At 33.5% G+C, this 19,081-nt stretch overlaps 1 protein-coding gene across 1 annotated transcript; it reads right to left on the reverse strand.

Annotated features, from left to right (window-relative positions):
* Window positions 1-207: 207 nt before the first annotated feature.
* Window positions 208-15,088, reverse strand: LOC120189886 (ribonuclease J-like). Its single transcript, XM_039193033.1, has 18 exons — window positions 14,832-15,088; window positions 14,275-14,503; window positions 13,883-14,006; window positions 13,097-13,153; window positions 12,477-12,668; window positions 12,318-12,395; window positions 11,629-11,811; window positions 11,449-11,529; window positions 10,869-10,934; window positions 10,692-10,784; window positions 10,345-10,470; window positions 9,705-9,818; window positions 9,119-9,214; window positions 8,948-9,036; window positions 8,408-8,859; window positions 7,753-8,207; window positions 7,118-7,179; window positions 208-232 (listed from the first exon to the last, which is right to left on the reverse strand). Exons 1-18 carry the CDS (start codon window positions 14,998-15,000, stop codon window positions 208-210), a joined length of 2,691 nt encoding a protein of 896 aa, XP_039048964.1. The 5' UTR covers window positions 15,001-15,088.
* Window positions 15,089-19,081: the final 3,993 nt, after the last annotated feature.

Here is a 19,081-nt window from a genome sequence, read left to right on the forward strand (position 1 = left end):
CAAAAGATAATAGCCATGACATTCTAAACTTAATCATATATGTTGGATATATTATATACACAAAAAATTCTCCAAGTCAAAAGCTTGACATATATCTGGTGAAGCTAGACAAAAAAGTTGGGACCATATTCTAAAATCAAAATAAAAAAGATATCAACATAATTGTAGAAGGACCATCGTCAAAAGGATGGTCTAAAGTGATGGCATTCAACTAATTGCTAAATCACATAATCTTTTTTGAATTCTTTTGGCAAAGAAAAGAATAAATCTACCTTGTATGCATCTTTGTTAATATACTCTCCTGCAGTAATCATTTCATCATTGGAGAGGCCTCCAATTTTCATGATTTATGTGAAAATCGACATTCTTCGATCATTTCCTTCCTCCTCCTTTTTCAATAATGCAATAATATCCTTAATTTCTTAGGCAGATTCTCGGTATGCAGCACCAAACTTACTTATCTCATGTACAAGCTCATATAACCCATCATCACTTCGAGACCTTTTCTTGCTAGCTACTTTTTTCATTGCAGGGGTAGAGACAGTAGCATCATATGTTTGGAAAGTTGAAGCGCCAATATCCTCCATTGATTCCGAATCTCTTACTCCCTCTTCTTCAACTATTGCATCTATAAATGCATTATCTTCAACATCAAGATGTTCCACTGCATCAGCTGCTGTCTCATCTGCTGTTCCTGTTGCTATTTATTTTCCAAATATTTGAACGAAGTCGTCAAAGAATGGAAATGACTTGTTTCTCAATCTAGCAGCAGTTGGATGACTCTACAATATAATAAAATCTTATATTTAATAAATTTTACAATTACCTATGTAGATAACAAAAAGTACAGAAAGAAGATAAATTCAATTAAAATACTTACTCTAACCCAATCATCAAACATATTCTTTGGTGCAGTCAAACATTTATCATATTCATTCCAACCAAATCCACTTCCAATATTCAACATTTCTGATAAAGCATTGTATTGTGTTTTGAGTAGCTTCACTCTAGATTCAATATGTGGATGAGCCCTAATTTGTGATGTCAGAAGCTTGATTTCTAACATCTTTTCAAGATGAGATAGATAACCTTATCTAAATGTTCCATTATCAGCTTTCGAATGTGGGTCTTCTTCCAAAATGTGTAAGCATTCAACAAGTGCAACATCCTTCTGTTTAGTCCACTAGACTTAACCTTTTCAGTTGTACGTTTTCCCCTTTTGAGATTCCATATTTGATGTTAACATATTGCTCTTCGAAACAATCTAAGAAGATGTATATAAAAAATGTATGACATAACATAAAACATGTCACCATTGTCAATAATAATCATAAATGAAATTTAAAATAGCAACATAATAGAAATCAAATGTAATGAATGTCCATAACAAAGGCAATTTAAATTTTAAAGAAGATAAATACATAAAATTTAATAAAGTTTATGGCATAAAATATAAAGATGCCAAATACATGAAAGTAATGACCACTAACATTAGATAAAATACAAGGTGACAGTCTATACATAACATAAAATAACATCTATCCTAAAGTACATGACACCAACCAACTAGTAAACATATCTTGTGCTAATTGTCTCTCCACTCACTCCAAGCACTGCTTGGCTCATAATGTCTGATCATTTCTACCTCATTAATCTCTTCAACATGCCTAATATCTTCAGTATAGTCAGATTCAATAGGATCAATTGGCATCTCAGATCTTATGAAATTATGGAGAAGACAACAAGCGTAAATGAGTATACGTTGTGTTTTCACTGGATAAAATGATTTTTCCCTTAAAATTGCCCATCTCGCTTTCAATATGCCAAAACATCTCTCAATGCAATTCCTAGCTTGAGAATGTTTCATGTTGAAATAATCTTGAGAGGTGGTAGGTTGGTGTCCTTCTCTCCAATCATTAAAGTGGTATCTTTGACCTCTATATGGTGCAAGAAATCTCTCTCCATTCGTGTATACAACATCACATAAGTAGTAATACCCTATATTATTTTAATTTAAAAAGTGAATTAATATACAAAACTTGTAAGAATTTTACATTCTTTTATATATATATTTATTAATTACCTAAGGATTTACCTTGTGGAACATTTAAACCATTTCTTCTACTAATGGCATCTCTGAGTATTCTACCTTCAGCTGTAGAACCTTCCCACCCAAGTAAAACATAAATGAATTGCATGTTTGGTGTGCAAACACCAAGTACATTTGTTGCAATTTCTTTTTTTATTGTTCTGTACCTAGGTTTATTGATTGAAGCAACATTGACCTTAATATACGTTCCATCTAGAGCACCCAAACATCCTTATATTCATCAAAGAAATTTAAATTAAATTATTAGTATCCATTTAAGTATTAAATTTTACTAATTAACTTAAAAGTAATTTCAGAATTATGATACAATACCTTAAACCATTTTCATCAATCGTTTGTTGAATTATCTTGTATCGGTTCTGGTTTTCTAAAAAGAATCGGGTGCAGTTTCAAAACTGAAGCTAACACTGTAGACATATATCAACTCTTTTTTAACCCACCTTGACTTTGTAATAGGTGACACAATTTGAGAAATGCTCTCCTACCCATTCGACAATTATCAACACTTTGTCTATCACTTTCAAATACAATTTTATGTAAATTAAGTGATCTAATATTATGTCTATGAAGTCTTTCATGTGCATAAGTTATTTTAGGTCTATTTTTATATTTTCTAAGAATAACTGAAATAACCATAAGCATATGACACATAATCTCCATCATTTGCAGTTGTAAAATAAGAATTGTGGCGATATGCGTCTTCTTTCGCATTGGTAAACGAGCCATAATTGTTATTATGAATAAACATTTTAATATTAGAACATAATAATATTGAACAAGAACAATTGTGTGTCATCACAATAAAAATAAATGAAAACTAATTTAACAGTTGTGAAGTAATTAAAAACAGAAATCAAGAGTTTAACAAAAATCTAAGAGCAACTAATGGTAGACTTATGAAGTAGCTTGCAGTTAATTTATGGTTCCGGTCTACTTACTACAGTCAAACTTGAAATTTAATTCCCATATTTTAAATTTATCGTAAGTCGACACCTGTACATAACAATATTAACCATTTGAACAAACTAATGACATTATAAAAAGTAAAGAAATGAAATCTTGTCAAATTAAAGTACATGGACTAAATCCCTAATTTGACCTAATTTTCATGAAAAGATTATCAAGGTTCACCTGCATATGCATCACAAAGTTGAAGAAATGAATCTGGACTCGATTAACCCACTACAAATAAGCCAAAATGCCAATACCATGTCATTTTACTCATACTACTATCAAATGGTTTGCTTATGGTAGCTTTCGGGCTTATAAGCCTCGAAATACGGCTGGCTTGAACTCACAGCTGAGAGTTTATAGTTCTCTAGAGTTTGATTGATTATATAAAACATAAACTAAGTTCCCCACTATGCTCTAATTACGTATATAATTATTCCTGCTAGGTATTCTTTTTCCTGGCAAGGGGTAGGAGGTAGGGATTGTTTGATGATCGAACCCAAGGTAGGTGTCAACTGAAGACTTAAACACAAGTCCTTTGCCACTCCACTTGTGGTTCAGTCGACATACCCTAAAAATGTTAATTCTAAGTTAAGTTCATACAGAAAGGAGTATATACAGCTACTTAAAATTGTGTCGCAGAGAGACCAAAAACTGCGGAATAATTTCCATTCACTATAGTAGTTCACGCAACGAAAGTCGTAAGGGCATCATCTGAACAAATAACAATATCAAAGGTTGGTTGGTAAATTAATTTACGTGTTTATTACAAGACTTGATATAGCCTTTTTTGTTTTTTCATTTTATCAAACAAACATCAAGAGAGCCGAAGACCCTGATAATAAAAGCAATGAGTGCTCACCTTGAGGAATGATGATTTTTTCTTTCTGCTGCTACTGGAATTAAAAAAACCCAAGCAATTTTGGATCAGTCGGTATAACTCTTCGCATTTCAAATATTTAAAACTATTAGCATCGAACTTTAAATTTTAAGATTCAACAAGTCACCAAGGATTAGGGCATCAGCAACTTGAGTAAAATTGTCAAAAACGTCAGAGTTCATTAGTTCATACAGTTCTCAGAAAATTAAGCGCTAGAACTGGTTAAAATTCAATTCCCAGTTGTCTAAGTTTATGCATTTTTAGCAAGTATCTTGGGCTCTGCAAAAAACTGTCTAAATTTCAAACCGGAGGTTCTGAAAAATATCTGTCCAGAAAAGAGTCCAGTAAGTTAGTAGTTTCTGGGCAATTAAGATTAACTTCTTTTAGCTTATTGTTAGTTAATCCACTTCGTTTTAGTTCAATTCTTTTGACTTGTATCTACAGCGCTACTAAACTAACTAAAGGTAGGCAGAACAAAAAGGCCCTAATTTTACACAATTTTACAGTTTATAATTTTATTTCTCTGTTAGGTTAGTGCCAAAAAAAAAATTAAACTGTCAATGCAAACCTAACACCTCCACTCCAAAGCCTAAAACAATCAATTCCCGATTTTATACCAACTATAAGATATCTCATGAACCCTAAATCATGCCAAAACTAAAATAGGCAAATCAAAGGAGAGGATATTACAGGTAAATTTTCAGAATAAGAATATTACAGGTAAAATTTGAAAAGAAAATAAAATGGGATATTTAAAGGAGACAATTTTTTTTTTAAATAGAGAGGATATTTATAGGTAAAATTTAAGAAGAATGCAACAACTCTCTCCGTAAAGCTCCAAAGTAAGTTTCCTGTAATTTAAACAAAGAAAAACATAGAATGATCATTAATAATAAAAAATAAGTGAAGAAAAGAATTCGTTTCGGGTGGAAAATAGCATAATGGACTAAGGTTTCTTTGCGAAGAAACAAATTACAGAGAATGGTACGAACAATGTGGTCTTTGAAATCGAAAGAGGAATTGTACTATGTGATCTTTTGTCGCCAATTCGAAGAAGATGACTTTTTTCCTTAGGGAGAAGAATATAAGAAAGGCTATTTAGCCCTTAAGCACGAGAATAAAAAAATATCTAAGTTAGTTGTGGGAATAATATTCCCAGTAAAGCAGATCGAAAAAAATAATGTTGGTATTGAGATATTACCCTCACTTGGGAATGTAGCTCATTCAAACGTGGGTATCTTAACCAGAAAAAAATATTCCTCCCAGGAATGCAAAAATCCATGATACAAACGCCCCCTAAAAAGGAAAAAAATAACATCTTTTCATTAATGCTAGATATACTAATTAAAAGAAAAGTAATTCTAAAATAGTAAAAAGTTTCTTAATTACCCTAAATAAATTATGGAAAGTATAAAGCTTAATTTAATTACAAATATTCAATAAAATAATTAAAAAATCATAATAAATTAAAATCTCGTATTCAATTTTCTACACATGTTTCTTCGCTAAAATAAGCATGTCTTGAGTTCCCGATGTCCAATTGATGCATTTCAGAATGTGTTGGAAAGCTAACTAAAGACGTTTCAATTTCAAGAAGATACCACGCCTTAAAAAATGTCTGGATATTGTCCAAAAAACTGTTTCAAGTTGGTTGATGTATTGGGATTCAAAATAAGCTTTAATAAAAATGTTTCGGCTTTGGAAAAAAATAGTCCAAAAATAATCATGTATTACATATCGATACCAATTTTGCATTCTAGAATTTGAACAACTTTAAAATCGAATAGTAGTATCAGTAATACCAAGAGAGTATCGATACTTATCATACTTATGATATTAGTACCACAAGAACATCATCGATATTACTTATCCCTAAAATCATTTTGTGTTCAAATTCTTATTTTATGGACATTGAATTATTTTTGAAATCTGTTAACAAATTCGATTAAGTCCAAAAATATTTTGCCCTTATTTGTTATATCAAAGTATAGGTTCAACAGGATTCAATTATACAATGTAATTTTTTTGTTTTACCTATATTTAGGACCGTTGGATGAGTGGAAATAGAAGGTTGAGATTAACTCATTGTTTTTTTTTTCCAGTGAATATTCTCTCGTTTCCTACTATTAATCTCGACATTATATTTCCACTCATTCAACGATCTTAAATGTGTAAAACTAAAAAAATTTACACTATGTAAGTTGATTATATTTATATATATATACAATATATATTAATTTCAAAAAGGGGCTATTTGCACTCAATGAGCTCTAAGTCTTCATGGTTCAAACCAAGGCACCAATTCTTCATTTTTGTTTGTATTTACTTCTAGTTTGGGTTTCTAATCTAATTTAAATCTCATATTTTAAATTTTAAAATACATTCATCCTAATTAAATTCATTTAATCTCATGGCGTTATAGACATCGCAAAGCTTTAGCCTCTAAAAGAAGCATAATAGTTCAAATCAATTTATCCAATAGGAAGCATCTTTCAGGGATGCGCCACATCATCAAAAGATATTTTTCGCAAGAAGCATCTTTACCACATATGCATTAAACACTTTCATCAAATGAGTGTTAATCACAAATGGATGTTATATTGATAGAAAATCTTTATTTAGAGTATATTTGAGTAAAAAAAAGCCCATGTTTTAATTAAACTTTATTGATTTGACAAAAACTCAACGAGCAATGTGAGGAGAATAGAAGTTCAAGGGTCAAACGTGTAATTAACCATATTGATAGTTGGTTTTAATCTTTACATTAACTTGGACTTGTAGAGTGAAAGCTTACCATTGAATTGGGGCAAAAGGCCACAAGTAACACACTTGAGAACAAAATAAATGAAAGCCTTTTTGCAAATTTACTCAAAAACTACCCAAATGTATGAACAGGTATATTAAGAAGTAATAAACTTTAAAATTTACAGGAAGTCTTGCTACAAAATTATTTCTCCATAAATGGCCTATCTGAATTGGCCCATTTCTACCATTTATACATGAATGATTGAACACTTTACCAACCTAAAAAACAAGCCTCTTTCCTCATTTCCCATTCTTCCAACTTCACAATTGAATTCCATGGTCACAATAGTTATCCCTGCTTCCATATTTTAATATTGCATGTTGAGCATCTCCTCCACACTTCAGTCATTTTGTGATTGTGGCCTCAAAACACTTTATTCATGTCCTCAAAATAGGGCCAACTCTTGTGACTTCTCTTCTCATTCTTGCTTTCCTGTCAAAATATGTGCCAGAGTTGGTCAATAAGCAGCACAAGTGATGAGAGGAACAAATTGAACATTCTCAATCAAGGATTTAAATTTCTGTCATGGATGCATTTATCAGAATTATGGATGTAATAGATGCTAGCCTGCACAATCCATTCCAATGAATATTCAGCAGCATAGAGATTGGAAACAGTGAAATAACGGCCATTTAAATCTCATAATACACCAATCAGGTGCGAGTGTTGGACACATCTATGTTCAATTCATTTTCAAGATTTTCATGTATTTACAGGATCCTTGAAAACCATATCCCCCTACCCATGTCTAGATATGGGTCAGACAAGTGTCAAACACAAGTACTTCAAGGAAAACGAAAGGTTGCAGAAACATAGATTCTATCATTCCTAACCAGAGATTTAAATTCTTGAATGTGCAGGAGAAGCTATAGAGAACAACATGAATGGCTATGAAACTAAAGCCACATGGAACATATTCCATTGATGCATAAGCTACCCCAGAATCAATATAGAGATATATAAGCAATAGTTCCACAGAAAACACTAAAAAGAGAAAGAACCAACCTCATATTTCTGAACTAGAGATGCCCAGAGAGATTTACACTGTGCAGGGCTTCGACTAATTCCTTCTTCCAACAAGCTTGTAGATATTTCTTCCCAGAGGGCCATTCTCCCCTTCACAGCTTGAAATCTGCTATGCAAATTCCCCCGTATTTTAATTAGCTTCTTAACCTCTTCAGGTTTCCATTTGTTCCGCTGCTTTGATGACTTCATTTGAGATCTAGGATTTTCCGAGTCATCACCACTGCTAGCAGTGCCATCACTCTCAAATTCTGGTTCATGTTCCTCTTTCTGGACCAACACATTATCCCTTTCTAAATTGTCAATAGGTGACGATGGTTTGATGAATGATTTCCAAAATTCATCAGAATCATCAGCATGGGGTGTATGACTTTCTGCACAGTCAGGACTTGATGTACTGGTGTCTTCCTCGGGTAAAAACCTTTCAACTTCACCATCTGCTTGAGGAAATAATGATAGAATAGAACACATCAATGAAACTGGAGCGTTATATCACAAACTAAACTACCTTTAGTCACAATAAATTACCAATTCCAACACAAACATTTGATCACATGCCTAGCTACATGCACGCAGACAGAACTTGAATGAACAAGTGAGATTGGAAGGGGAGGCAAAAAAGAGGACAAGGACCAACCTATCAAATTTTGTTCTGAGGCATTCTCTACATGCAATGTACTTTCATCTTCTTCTGCTTTTATCTTGTTTGGTGGTGTCCCTTTTGGATGCTCATCTACCACTTTTCTCAATGTTGGCAACTCAAAACCAACATTGGAGTTGCCAGATAGCTTTTCAGTCAGCTCTTCAGAGAGAACTCCAGTTGGGTTCTCTGATGCGATGGAGATGACTTCAGGCCTCTTACCACTATACTTCCTTACCGTCTTCCTCAATACCTCTGAAACAGTTCTTTCCAGGTGAGGTAGAGGACAATTCACATGACAGCTTGACAGTGCCGCATGAGCAGCTTTATGGAGTGTATCTAAAAGCTTCCCCTTGTCTAGCCATAAACAGCGTGTAGTGATTCTTATCCTCCCTTCTAATCTATTTTCAACAATGCCATCTTCCTTTTCGGGGCGTAAAATCTCCATGCTGCAAAAGGAATATATTAGCATGCACGAACAAATATGAAACATATATAGACTTCATTTAAGCATCTAAAACTTTTCTACCTGACCACTATAAACCGTCAGACGCAATTCTTAGTCTCTCATCAACACAAAGTTCGGTTGATGTGCCAAATGCTTTATCACCGTCACTGTACATTAGCTGCAATTTAGAACTAAATTCATGAATATCCTTCTCAATTAACTTTTTTAAGAACTGCCAAATACTTTTAAGGATTTCAAACCTGCAAATTCTCCTTCCCAAGGGAACTGAAACCGTTAGAAAGAACTCTTCTATTCCTCAAATGAGAAAACCCAAGCATCTCTCCATTCTTTATAACCTGATATGATAAATAAGAATTACAATTTGAAAGAGTGCAACAGCATATTCTACCATGATAGATAATGTTGAAGCAATCCCTATGATGAATCAAAATCTCCAAGCATCCCGTTTACTCTCCTTGCAAAATGTTTGTTATTATCACCAACTCTGATCTACTGTCCTTTCAGTCACTCAATTCTAACAAGTATCTCGTTCAGTAATATATATTTTTCTTTAACAAGCTTTTTTTGTTTAACTGTCCCAATTTTTTTGAACATAAAAAAAATCTTCGTATCAAAATCATCTAGTCTTATCAAGACCTAGTAGCTGTCATTTCATGTTCAGATTAATTCTTAGACAACTTAAGACTAAACAAAGTTATAAATTAAACTTCATCCATTAATAAAAATAATTCTCAGGAAATACTGCATTCAAAAAATCAACTTTAGAGAATCACAGCAATAAATAAATAAAGAAGCCCTTAGTGAGTAACAAAAATAGCAACTTACAGTGGTGTGTCGAATACCAGTTGATTTCCCAAGTAGCTCATGTTCTTTTAGGAACAAGAGCTCTCCATGTATGGGTAGAAAATGTTGTGGCTTTACAATTTGAAGTACTTCCTCCTTCAAAATAAAACCATTCAGATAGAGTTTTACATGCAAGGACACAACATGAGAAAAAAAAATATCACAATCAAAATCTACATATCTGATTTGATCAATTCAAATCACATCCATAGGACATCTAATTCACATCCAGATTATCGTTTTCTGAATCAAGAAACAAAATCGTAAGGAACCCCCTTTATTTAGCTGTAACTGAAGTAACAAAATAATTCACTTTTTTTAAGGAAAAAATAAACAAAAGACAGAATTATAAACTCATGTTATATCAGCCGTGAGCAAATGGTGAGCAAACAGAGAAGAAAATGTAGAAAGGAGTTATTAACATCCTCCCTTTAATATATTATCTAGCAACCACAGACCCCACAAACAAATGCATCAACAATGTAGAATGTACCGTTCTGAATTTAAATGTTGTGCCATTTTCCTATCCTTCTGTATTTTGTTTGTTCAAGGAGTAACAAAGTGAAAGTGACAAATAAACTTTTAAATTCAAACCATTCAAAGAAAAGTTGAATCAACTTACTAGTTCTCCACGATATCCATGACCAGAAGTATGAAGCCCCTCATTCTTACCCATCACTATATTGGATCCAATCTCTGATATGCGGTTTAGCATCTTCATCACCCGAGATTCATTACCAGGGATTACCTGATACAAAAGTAAAAGAATTAACGTCTCAACATATTGAGAAAGATTAACAAACCCTATCCCATAGAAAAGGATACAGGAAAGCTCATGTTAGAATAGAAAAAACAATAAAAGTTAACCGCACTATATTTTTTCTATTTCCATCAGCAAATATTCAGTTATTAAGAGCTCAAAGAAATCTTTTCAGCTAGAAATGAACGCATACCATACATTGTCATTACCTTAGCTGAATAGAGAATCACATCTTCCTTGTTCAGTTTGAAGGAATGACTACTTCCATACGATGCAAGATTCAATGCAGCACGTGGCTCTGCCTGACATAATAGAACACACAGTCACAAGCCAGCTAAACAGTCAACTAAACGTGTTGTTCATTGGAGCCATAGAGATTAACTTACTTGGGATCCAGTTGTGACAATTATCAAATCCTTTGGATCATAGGCATCAATATCTTCTGCTTTCACCTATAATCACAACGGAAAGAGCAGAGAGCAAACATTAGAACATAAACAAGCAGTTTTTCACGGCAGGAGAGCATTCCACTTAGGATAGTTCCTTTCTTTAAAAAAATGTAAGAAAAATGTATTAGGAAGATGAGAAATGAATAATGACAGTAGGAAGATATTCAAATTCAATTTGGAAGTGCTTAAGGTTAAAAGAAGAGATAACATTAACATGGTGTAAGCAACAAAAAGTCATCTTATAGGATAATTTTGTTGGAAGATACGTTCTAAGGGGCAAGACTAGCAAAAGAAGATACGAATTACAAATCATTTCATTAAAGGTTTACATATACATTAAATGAGCTTAAACAAGAACTGCAGAATTTGGACAAAAGCAGTTTAGCAACTGAGTAGCTTAATCTGATAACACCAAACTTATAACTTACAAGAAAAGTAAAAGATTGATACTTGCCACAAGGATTAAACTGTATACTATACAGGAAAAAAAAGAGCTAAGTATCAAAAGAGTGAGTACCAGGGTTGAGGGATCAATTGGTGCTTTTCCATCTTTCCAAGCTGCATCTAGATACGTCTTCAATGACATGCCAACAAATACCTAGATCAAGGACAACAATATCTAAGCTATAAAACTTGACGTCACTATCATGATGACAACCAGGTTCACAAGATACCATTACAGTCACACAAAACATACCAACTTTCTACCAGTTAAATCTGCTGCAGCCTTAACACTTCCAAGCCGGTGTATGTTAGATGCAAACTGGGTAGTAATGATCCTTCCTTTCGCACCTGAAATATGCCTCAACAATGCATCTGCTACTGCACTTTCACTAATTGTCCTTCCAGGTGACAATACATTGGTCGAGTCACTCATCATCTGCAGACATGCACTAAATGAATTATACATTTGTACTTGGAACAGTTTTGAAAAAAGTTACAAGCTCAATTTGCAATTATGCATCATAAGAATTTTATCTTAAAAGATCAAGACGAATTTAGACAACATATATGTCTTTACTTTTTGTAAATTTAAAGCATACAAAAGAGATTATTTAAAAAACCTATGGAAACCAAATAACAGATATAAGAAATGCAAGATGTCAGCTGCCGGGTTCATCTTTGCATTTGCAACGAAACAAATCAAAAGTCTCAAATATCAAGCAATATCATATTCAAAACAATCATCTTAGTTGATTATAAAAGTCTGAGCAGACATGCCCAAATCATGAGTCAATTCATTGAAACAATCATATTTCTACACTTGGTTCTGTTACAGACTGCTAAAGATGGAACTAATAGTTCATTTCCACTCCCTAAAGGTGACTCTTGTAATCTGCTCTAAAACCCTCACAGTAGTTACAAGAATAGATACAGGATGCTCACCAGTGTTACTCCTTCCTTCGAGAGTTCCTCTAAACACTTCCGGTCAAAATTCTTCCCATCCAGTGGTGATTCATCAATCTGTCAACTTTAACAGCTTAAGTGGACTGAAAGTCACGTTATGGTAACAAGATAAGAAATGAAAAGGGGGGAAAACCCCACCTTCCAGTCCCCAGTGTGAAGAATTGTACCATCGGCACAGCGAAGAACTAGTCCACAACAATCAGGAATAGAATGGGTTACTCTGAGAGGCTCTATTTCAAATGGCCCAGCCATAAATCTCCTCCTGATTTTAAATACTTTAAGCCTAGATGGTACAAAAATCCCATTCTCCTTCAAGCGCTTTTTAATCAGCTGTTGACACGAGTGCAAGAGTCACTTGTTCATTTTCAGAAAGAGACGATAAAAATTCTATAGTAAGCTATTATTTTGCACACTGGCGAGTATAGTTAATTAAGAAGTATAAACCCTAGACAATAGTAAGACCAGTCTTGTTGTGACAAGGAAAACTTCTAAATTCTAATAGCTACCGAACTACAAAGACAAACAATCGTAATTATTAGAAGGTATATAGACTTTTAAGGAGAAATTCTCATAAACTAGGATAAAGGTCATGGTTATAGAGATTTTATAACATTCAGATCAGCATCCATAAATGAGTAATTTCTGTCAATAATGTGGACATGTCATGAAATAAGACATGGTAAGTTCTCAAAAAGTAGTATGTGCCTTTTTGCATTCATATTGCATGTATTTATCTCATTATTAGAACTTAGAAGTACCTCCATTGTAAAGGATGATGCATATATGGGAGTATGGGGATCCAATGCTGGAATAACCTGCACAAACAGAAAGGAAACTTGTAATATAATGTTAAAAAGAAAATGCAACATAAACACCACGCTAAACTCTAGTGTCATCAATTATGCTACCATTTACAAGACCATTCTAATTGCCAACTAAAGCAGCTTAATTGATATTTAATATCTGAATCCCCAGATCAATGCAATACATTACTCTGAAAGGTTCTCATCCAGTGTAAGTGTAGCTAGGCAGTATGGACATGGTTAGGCTTTGTGATTCTTAATTAGTTGTCAGCTTTACTGAGTGGATGTAAAACTGATGACCAGAATACAGAGCAGAAAACTGCGAATCTTTAAATTAGAATGAGAAGAAATGGAACAAAATTCTGAGAACAATTTACACCTTCCCTGTAGCGAAGAAGGTCCACAAGCTGATCCAGGTAGGTGTGATAATACAGTATTACTACTTGAGCAACAACTTGTTTTTATCTAGATTCACCTACATGCACTATTTCAATGAAAATAAAGAACTTCTGCAGAAACCATGGCAACTTCTGCAGAAACCATGGCATGCTCGATAAAATAGGAAGCTTGAGGCATCAATATAGGCAATGCACTATAAAAATGTACATGCCACACTAGAGAAAACATGGCATGCCCGAGAAAAAGGAAAGTGATAAGAAGTTTAGATAAACTATCAAGAACTATTTAACAGGTGAGGAAAAGGTAATAAAAGATTTAACAGGCATGGCCGACAAGTATTACCCAAGGCAACGCACCAATGTGATCTTCATGGCCATGTGTTATCACAACTGCTTCAATTTTGTGGCTCCATTTCTTAATAAATGTTGTATCAGGTATAATCTTTTGAACTCCAAACTCATCATAGCTGAAATGATGTCAAATACAGTGCAACATTATATAATAAAGGAGAGCATAGAAATTAAAGTAACCGTATCAGTATCAACACATTTGACATATATTTGCACTAGTAAAACATCAACCTAGTCAAAATCGGATTGTCTTCTGAAATTAGGAAATTTCAGGGGGAAAAAGGCAACAGAATTAAAACATAAAACTTTCTCTCCTTAAGCATGAATTACAAATAAAAGTATTTAGTCCAAAATCCTCCTGGAGATGAAATGCACAGTACTTACTCTGGAAACATTACACCGGCATCAATTAGAATATAGCGGTCATAATGCCCAACAAGCATGCAGTTCATTCCGATTTCACCCAAGCCACCAATCGGAAGGACTCGAAGCGGTGACCCAGCAGTTCCTTCATAAAACTGCCCCATCTTGCGTTGGACAGAGTCTTCCATACTTTTTCTAGCCCCATCTAATCTTCCTGAACTTTTACGTGGAACTTTAGTTCTTCGTGTACCTAAAAAAAGAGAAAATAGTAACCACCATTATCACTGAACGCAACAATCTAGATAAGCTATTTATCCAATCCAAGAGCCTATAAAAGATTGGACTAAAACTTGCAACTTGTTTCTCTTTATCCTTTGTTCCACTATCTATAAAAAAAATAGCCAATAAACGCTAAAAGCATCCAATTCATCTTATTCCCAGAACTCAAAAATCACCCAAAAACCACTCTAACATGCCATCCAGCTTAAAATAAACAAAAACATAAAAGCTTCATAATCTCTTTCCGCTTCACTTTCTCGGCAATCAAAAAGAGTCTAAAAAGGAAAAAAATGAAGTACCTATAGGAGTAGGAGAGCCGACAGAGCAAGAAATGTAGCGATTTATAGGGCTCGGTCTGTAACAGATTCTGTACGGAAAAAGCGAGAGGGAAGTGGAAGCTGCCATTTTTGTTGGTGCTTTAACTGGTGTGAAAGTGGAAGATAACCCTCCCAAAAGCCCTAACTGCATTGACTTCTTCAGGTCTGAGAATACAGAAAGAGGAGACTAAACCCTAAAGATTGAACATTTATGTCGAAAGGTTTAACGATATAAGCTAAAAGAGATGATTAAGCCTTTATTGGAAGCGGGAACTTGAGTGAGTGAAAAAACTGCGCTGATTTTTGCAAGGTCGAAAAATATCATGCTTATCATTTTTACAAGGGTAAACTCTATATATAATCACTCAGCTTTCTTTTCACTCTTATTTTGATCACTTAAGTCTAAAACATTGTATTTTAATAACTGAACTTTGTACATAATTTTTTTAATCACTCATATGTTATTTTATTAACTGAGTGATGACATGATATTATAACTCAAACTTTTCACCTTATGACTCCAATCGATCAGCCTCATTATATAAGTTTTTCACCTTTAGCTTCAACAATCTTTTTACTTTTACTATTTGTTGCGGATCACTCGAAGGTGTCATTGTAACTTGTTACCCCTCCATTGGACATAAAACATTATCATCATGCTTTCATCTCAATCGTTGTTGATCAAACAATACAAATGTTGCTACATTATTTGCTAGTGGCTCTATCTTCAGTTTCTCTACTTTGTTTTTTAGGTTGATCCACGTTAACCATAAAGAAAGTGGAGGAAATGGAGGTAGAGCCATTAGAAGATAATGTAGAAACACCTTTATCGTCTTATAAACGACGATTGAGGTGAAGCGTGATGATAATGTTGTACGTCCAATGGAGGGATAGTAAGTTACGATAGCGCCTTTGAGTGATCCGTGACAAATGATGAAAATTAAAAGGTTGTTAAAGCCAAAGATAAAAAGTCTACAAAAAGGGTTGATCAAGTGGAGTAAAAAAGTGAATAGTTTAAGTTATAATGTCATGCCATCACTCTGTTATGGATAAAGTAACGGATGAGTGACTAAAAATTCAAAATATAAAGTTTAATTATTAAATTGAAACTTTTTAAACTTGAATGATCAAAATAAGAATAAGAAAGAGTAAGAAGAAAGTTGAGGGATAACATGCGTAGTTTATCCTTTTAAAAATGACATGACAAACCTTTCCCGTGCTTGCTCTCTCCACATGTGTGTGGGTAGATTTTTTTTTCACATATATATTTTTCTTAGGCTTAAGTAGCTTTGTGCAAAAATCGATTTTACCTTGAAAAGTTTTGGTGAAAAAATGATTTTGAAAATAACTTTTGAAAAGTGTTTTAGAAAAATAATTTTTAAAATAAAGTGTTTGAGATTACTGTAAAAAATAATTATTAAAAAATAAAATGATTATTTTGGACATATTATTATAAAATTTAAAATACATCAATTTAAATTCATTAATATTATTGCATATGATATATGTGCAATTAAAATTTATAAAAATAATATAAATATTTATATATATATTATAAAACTATTTATAAATTAAAAGAATTAGAAATAAAATAATTTATTTAAAATTATTAAAATTTAATTACATAAGAATTTACAGATTACTCACCAAGAGTAACGATGGTAGGATTTGAACTTTACCTTACAAACTCAAATTCCTAAATCTCAACCACTTGTGCCATTGGCATTAAAATTAAACTTCCTGTCTTTGTTACCAAATAAATATATAATAATAAACATTTCATTTTTTTATAATAATAAAACCACCAAAATATTAAAGAATAAGGATTGAAATAAAGCTAACAAATCTCATGGAGACAAACAATAAAAAAATTGAAACTTAAAATCCTATAAACAAAGGCAAAAAGAGAAAGAATGAAAGAAAAGATACAAACACAACGATACAATCGTCTTTTTATCTAAATTGGATTCCTCACCGCAACTGTTGAAATATTTTGGCATTACCGACTGAACTGAATCAATTCGATTCTTTTAGTTTAGTTTTAATTCGTGGTCATTTATGAGTGTGAATTTATCGACTTTATATATTTACTAAATTATATATATAATCAAACCCAATATACGCCCATCTCAACTTAAATTCTATTAAAAATCCAAACTAAAAAAACTAACCAAAATTTAATATTATTAAAGAAATATATTAATAAAAATAAATATTAATAAAAATTGTTATACCTCCAGAAGTCACCTCCTGAAACTGCCAGTCACCTCCTGAAACTGCCAGTCAAGACCTCTAGATAGACTCCTTTTCTTATCGAAACTTCCAAGGAATCCATATCCTTCTTCCACATGAGTATCATAGCCTCTGAATCAATTATAGTGCATAAACAAGATCTCAGACACGCCTACTTGATCTACCAAAACGAAATCCAAGATTTGATAACTAGATTTATTATTTAGCCTATTGACCTTTGAGTAGTCATAATTGCCATATGTCTAACACCATCAATTAGGGCCACTATAAATACCTTTCAACCACGACTGTAAGAGGGTACCTCACCACCATATGCTATTTCACTTTCATCTTTCCTCTTTATGTCTTCATCTCAATCACAGAGAAACACTAACCCAAGATTGTTATCTCACCGGCTATGGTTCTCTGCTCAAATCAGAAGGAAAGAACTGTCAACGACCAATGATACCAAATTGTTCTCTTTAATAATTGGTGCATTAAGTGTGGACGAGCCTTATGACTGAGAGAATCAGTCGAGATATACCTCAAAAATCAATCAACCATCTTCACCTCTTATTTTCTTCTTAAAATCTACCTAAATTGACATGGCTATTTTGGACAATCCATTGTAAAGGGTCGGAAAAGCATATGACATGAGAAGAAAATGAGAGGGGGACAATGCAAATAAAACCACTTGTCTCTCTCACCAAGGTCACTCTTCTCACGAGAGAGAAAGATTAGAAGCACAAGGAGTCATACCTTAGACAACGTAATCTAGTTGAGGGAAGCATAGAAAAACATGGAAAACTTCTACAACGGTTCTCTGCATCACCTAACATGCATTGCTTTACAAACATGTGTTAGTATGAATAGCTCTCCTAGAGACTATCTAGATTACTCTAAGCACGAGTACTAAGAAAACCCACTCGATATATTATGTGAGGTCACTGACTTGTGTTGGCATGGATACTCGCTGCGAGAAACTGCCAAAGTACTCCTAGCCTAGGTATTTAGAGAAACCTTCTCCTAGAATAACATGTAATGTTTGAACAACTAACACATACAAGTATTGAGATATTTTAACACCTCCACCTAAGAATCAAGTCTCGAAGTATGTTTCTATATCATCCATTATGTTGCCACAACGTGAGATACCTCTACTATGATGCTATGGTTGAGATCTTTCTCCTTTTAGCTAAGAGCGTTGAGTTGCCTCCACTCTAAGTATTGAGATGCCCCCACTCTTTTCTATACTTAAATATTTGATATCCATTAACTAGCTAAAAGTGTTGAGATGCCTCTGCCCACTAACTATAGAACTATTGAGTTACCTTCGCACCTACAAAATCGTGAGTTGTATCCGAGGGCATTGAGTTGATTTTATCCCATCTTAAGGCTATAGATCTACCTAAGGTAATTCATATACCTCTTATTCGATGTCAATATGCATTTACTTTATTTCTACCATGACAAAGATGTTTCAGTTCTTCCTGCTGTAATTGGTATGGTTGAGATGCCTCAATGCCTATGGCAATTCATCACCATTGAATGAGTAACCTCTTCTACCTGGGAAAAAAGCGTTTAGATGCCTCACTATCTTCATAGAATACAAGATTACGTCTTAAAATTGAAAAAAATATTTAAAAAAACTTTACTCCAATAAGTGTCAATATTCCTCCACCCTAGAACCATTAAGATGCCTCCAAACACCCGACAGATATATGAACACCTTTCACTCTTACTGATAAAGCTTAGAGTTACCTCTAAAGAGTGTTAAGATGCCCCCGCTATGATGTCGAGATACATTTGCCATGGCAAGGGGAGAGTTGGGCTTCCTCCTTTGTTTTCACTACGATAAATATGCCTTTACCCAATTATTAAATCTCTTTAAGGGTGACAAGATGTCTCTTCTCTGACCAAGGGCTTTGAGAAACCTCTTCCCTGCCTATTGCTACAGTAACTGATATAGGTCACCCTAACTCCAACAAATGTTGTTGTTG

The sequence above is a fragment of the Hibiscus syriacus genome, unplaced genomic scaffold (genome assembly GCF_006381635.1).
Source record: "Hibiscus syriacus cultivar Baekdansim isolate YM2019G1 unplaced genomic scaffold, ASM638163v2 tig00116960_pilon, whole genome shotgun sequence".
NCBI lineage: Eukaryota > Viridiplantae > Streptophyta > Magnoliopsida > Malvales > Malvaceae > Hibiscus > Hibiscus syriacus.

Bases quoted from the DNA above. Each gene is read 5' to 3' on its own strand.
- LOC120189886 (XM_039193033.1), bottom strand. From the start codon at position 15,000: ATGCAGTTAGGGCTTTTGGGAGGGTTATCTTCCACTTTCACACCAGTT. The intron at 14,007-14,274 runs GTAAGTACTGTG...ACATCATTTCAG, and splicing joins GCCGGTGTAATGTTTCCAGA to CTATGATGAGTTTGGAGTTC. The intron at 10,785-10,868 runs GTAAGTTAATCT...CTATTATGTCAG, and splicing joins TTGTCACAACTGGATCCCAA to GCAGAGCCACGTGCTGCATT.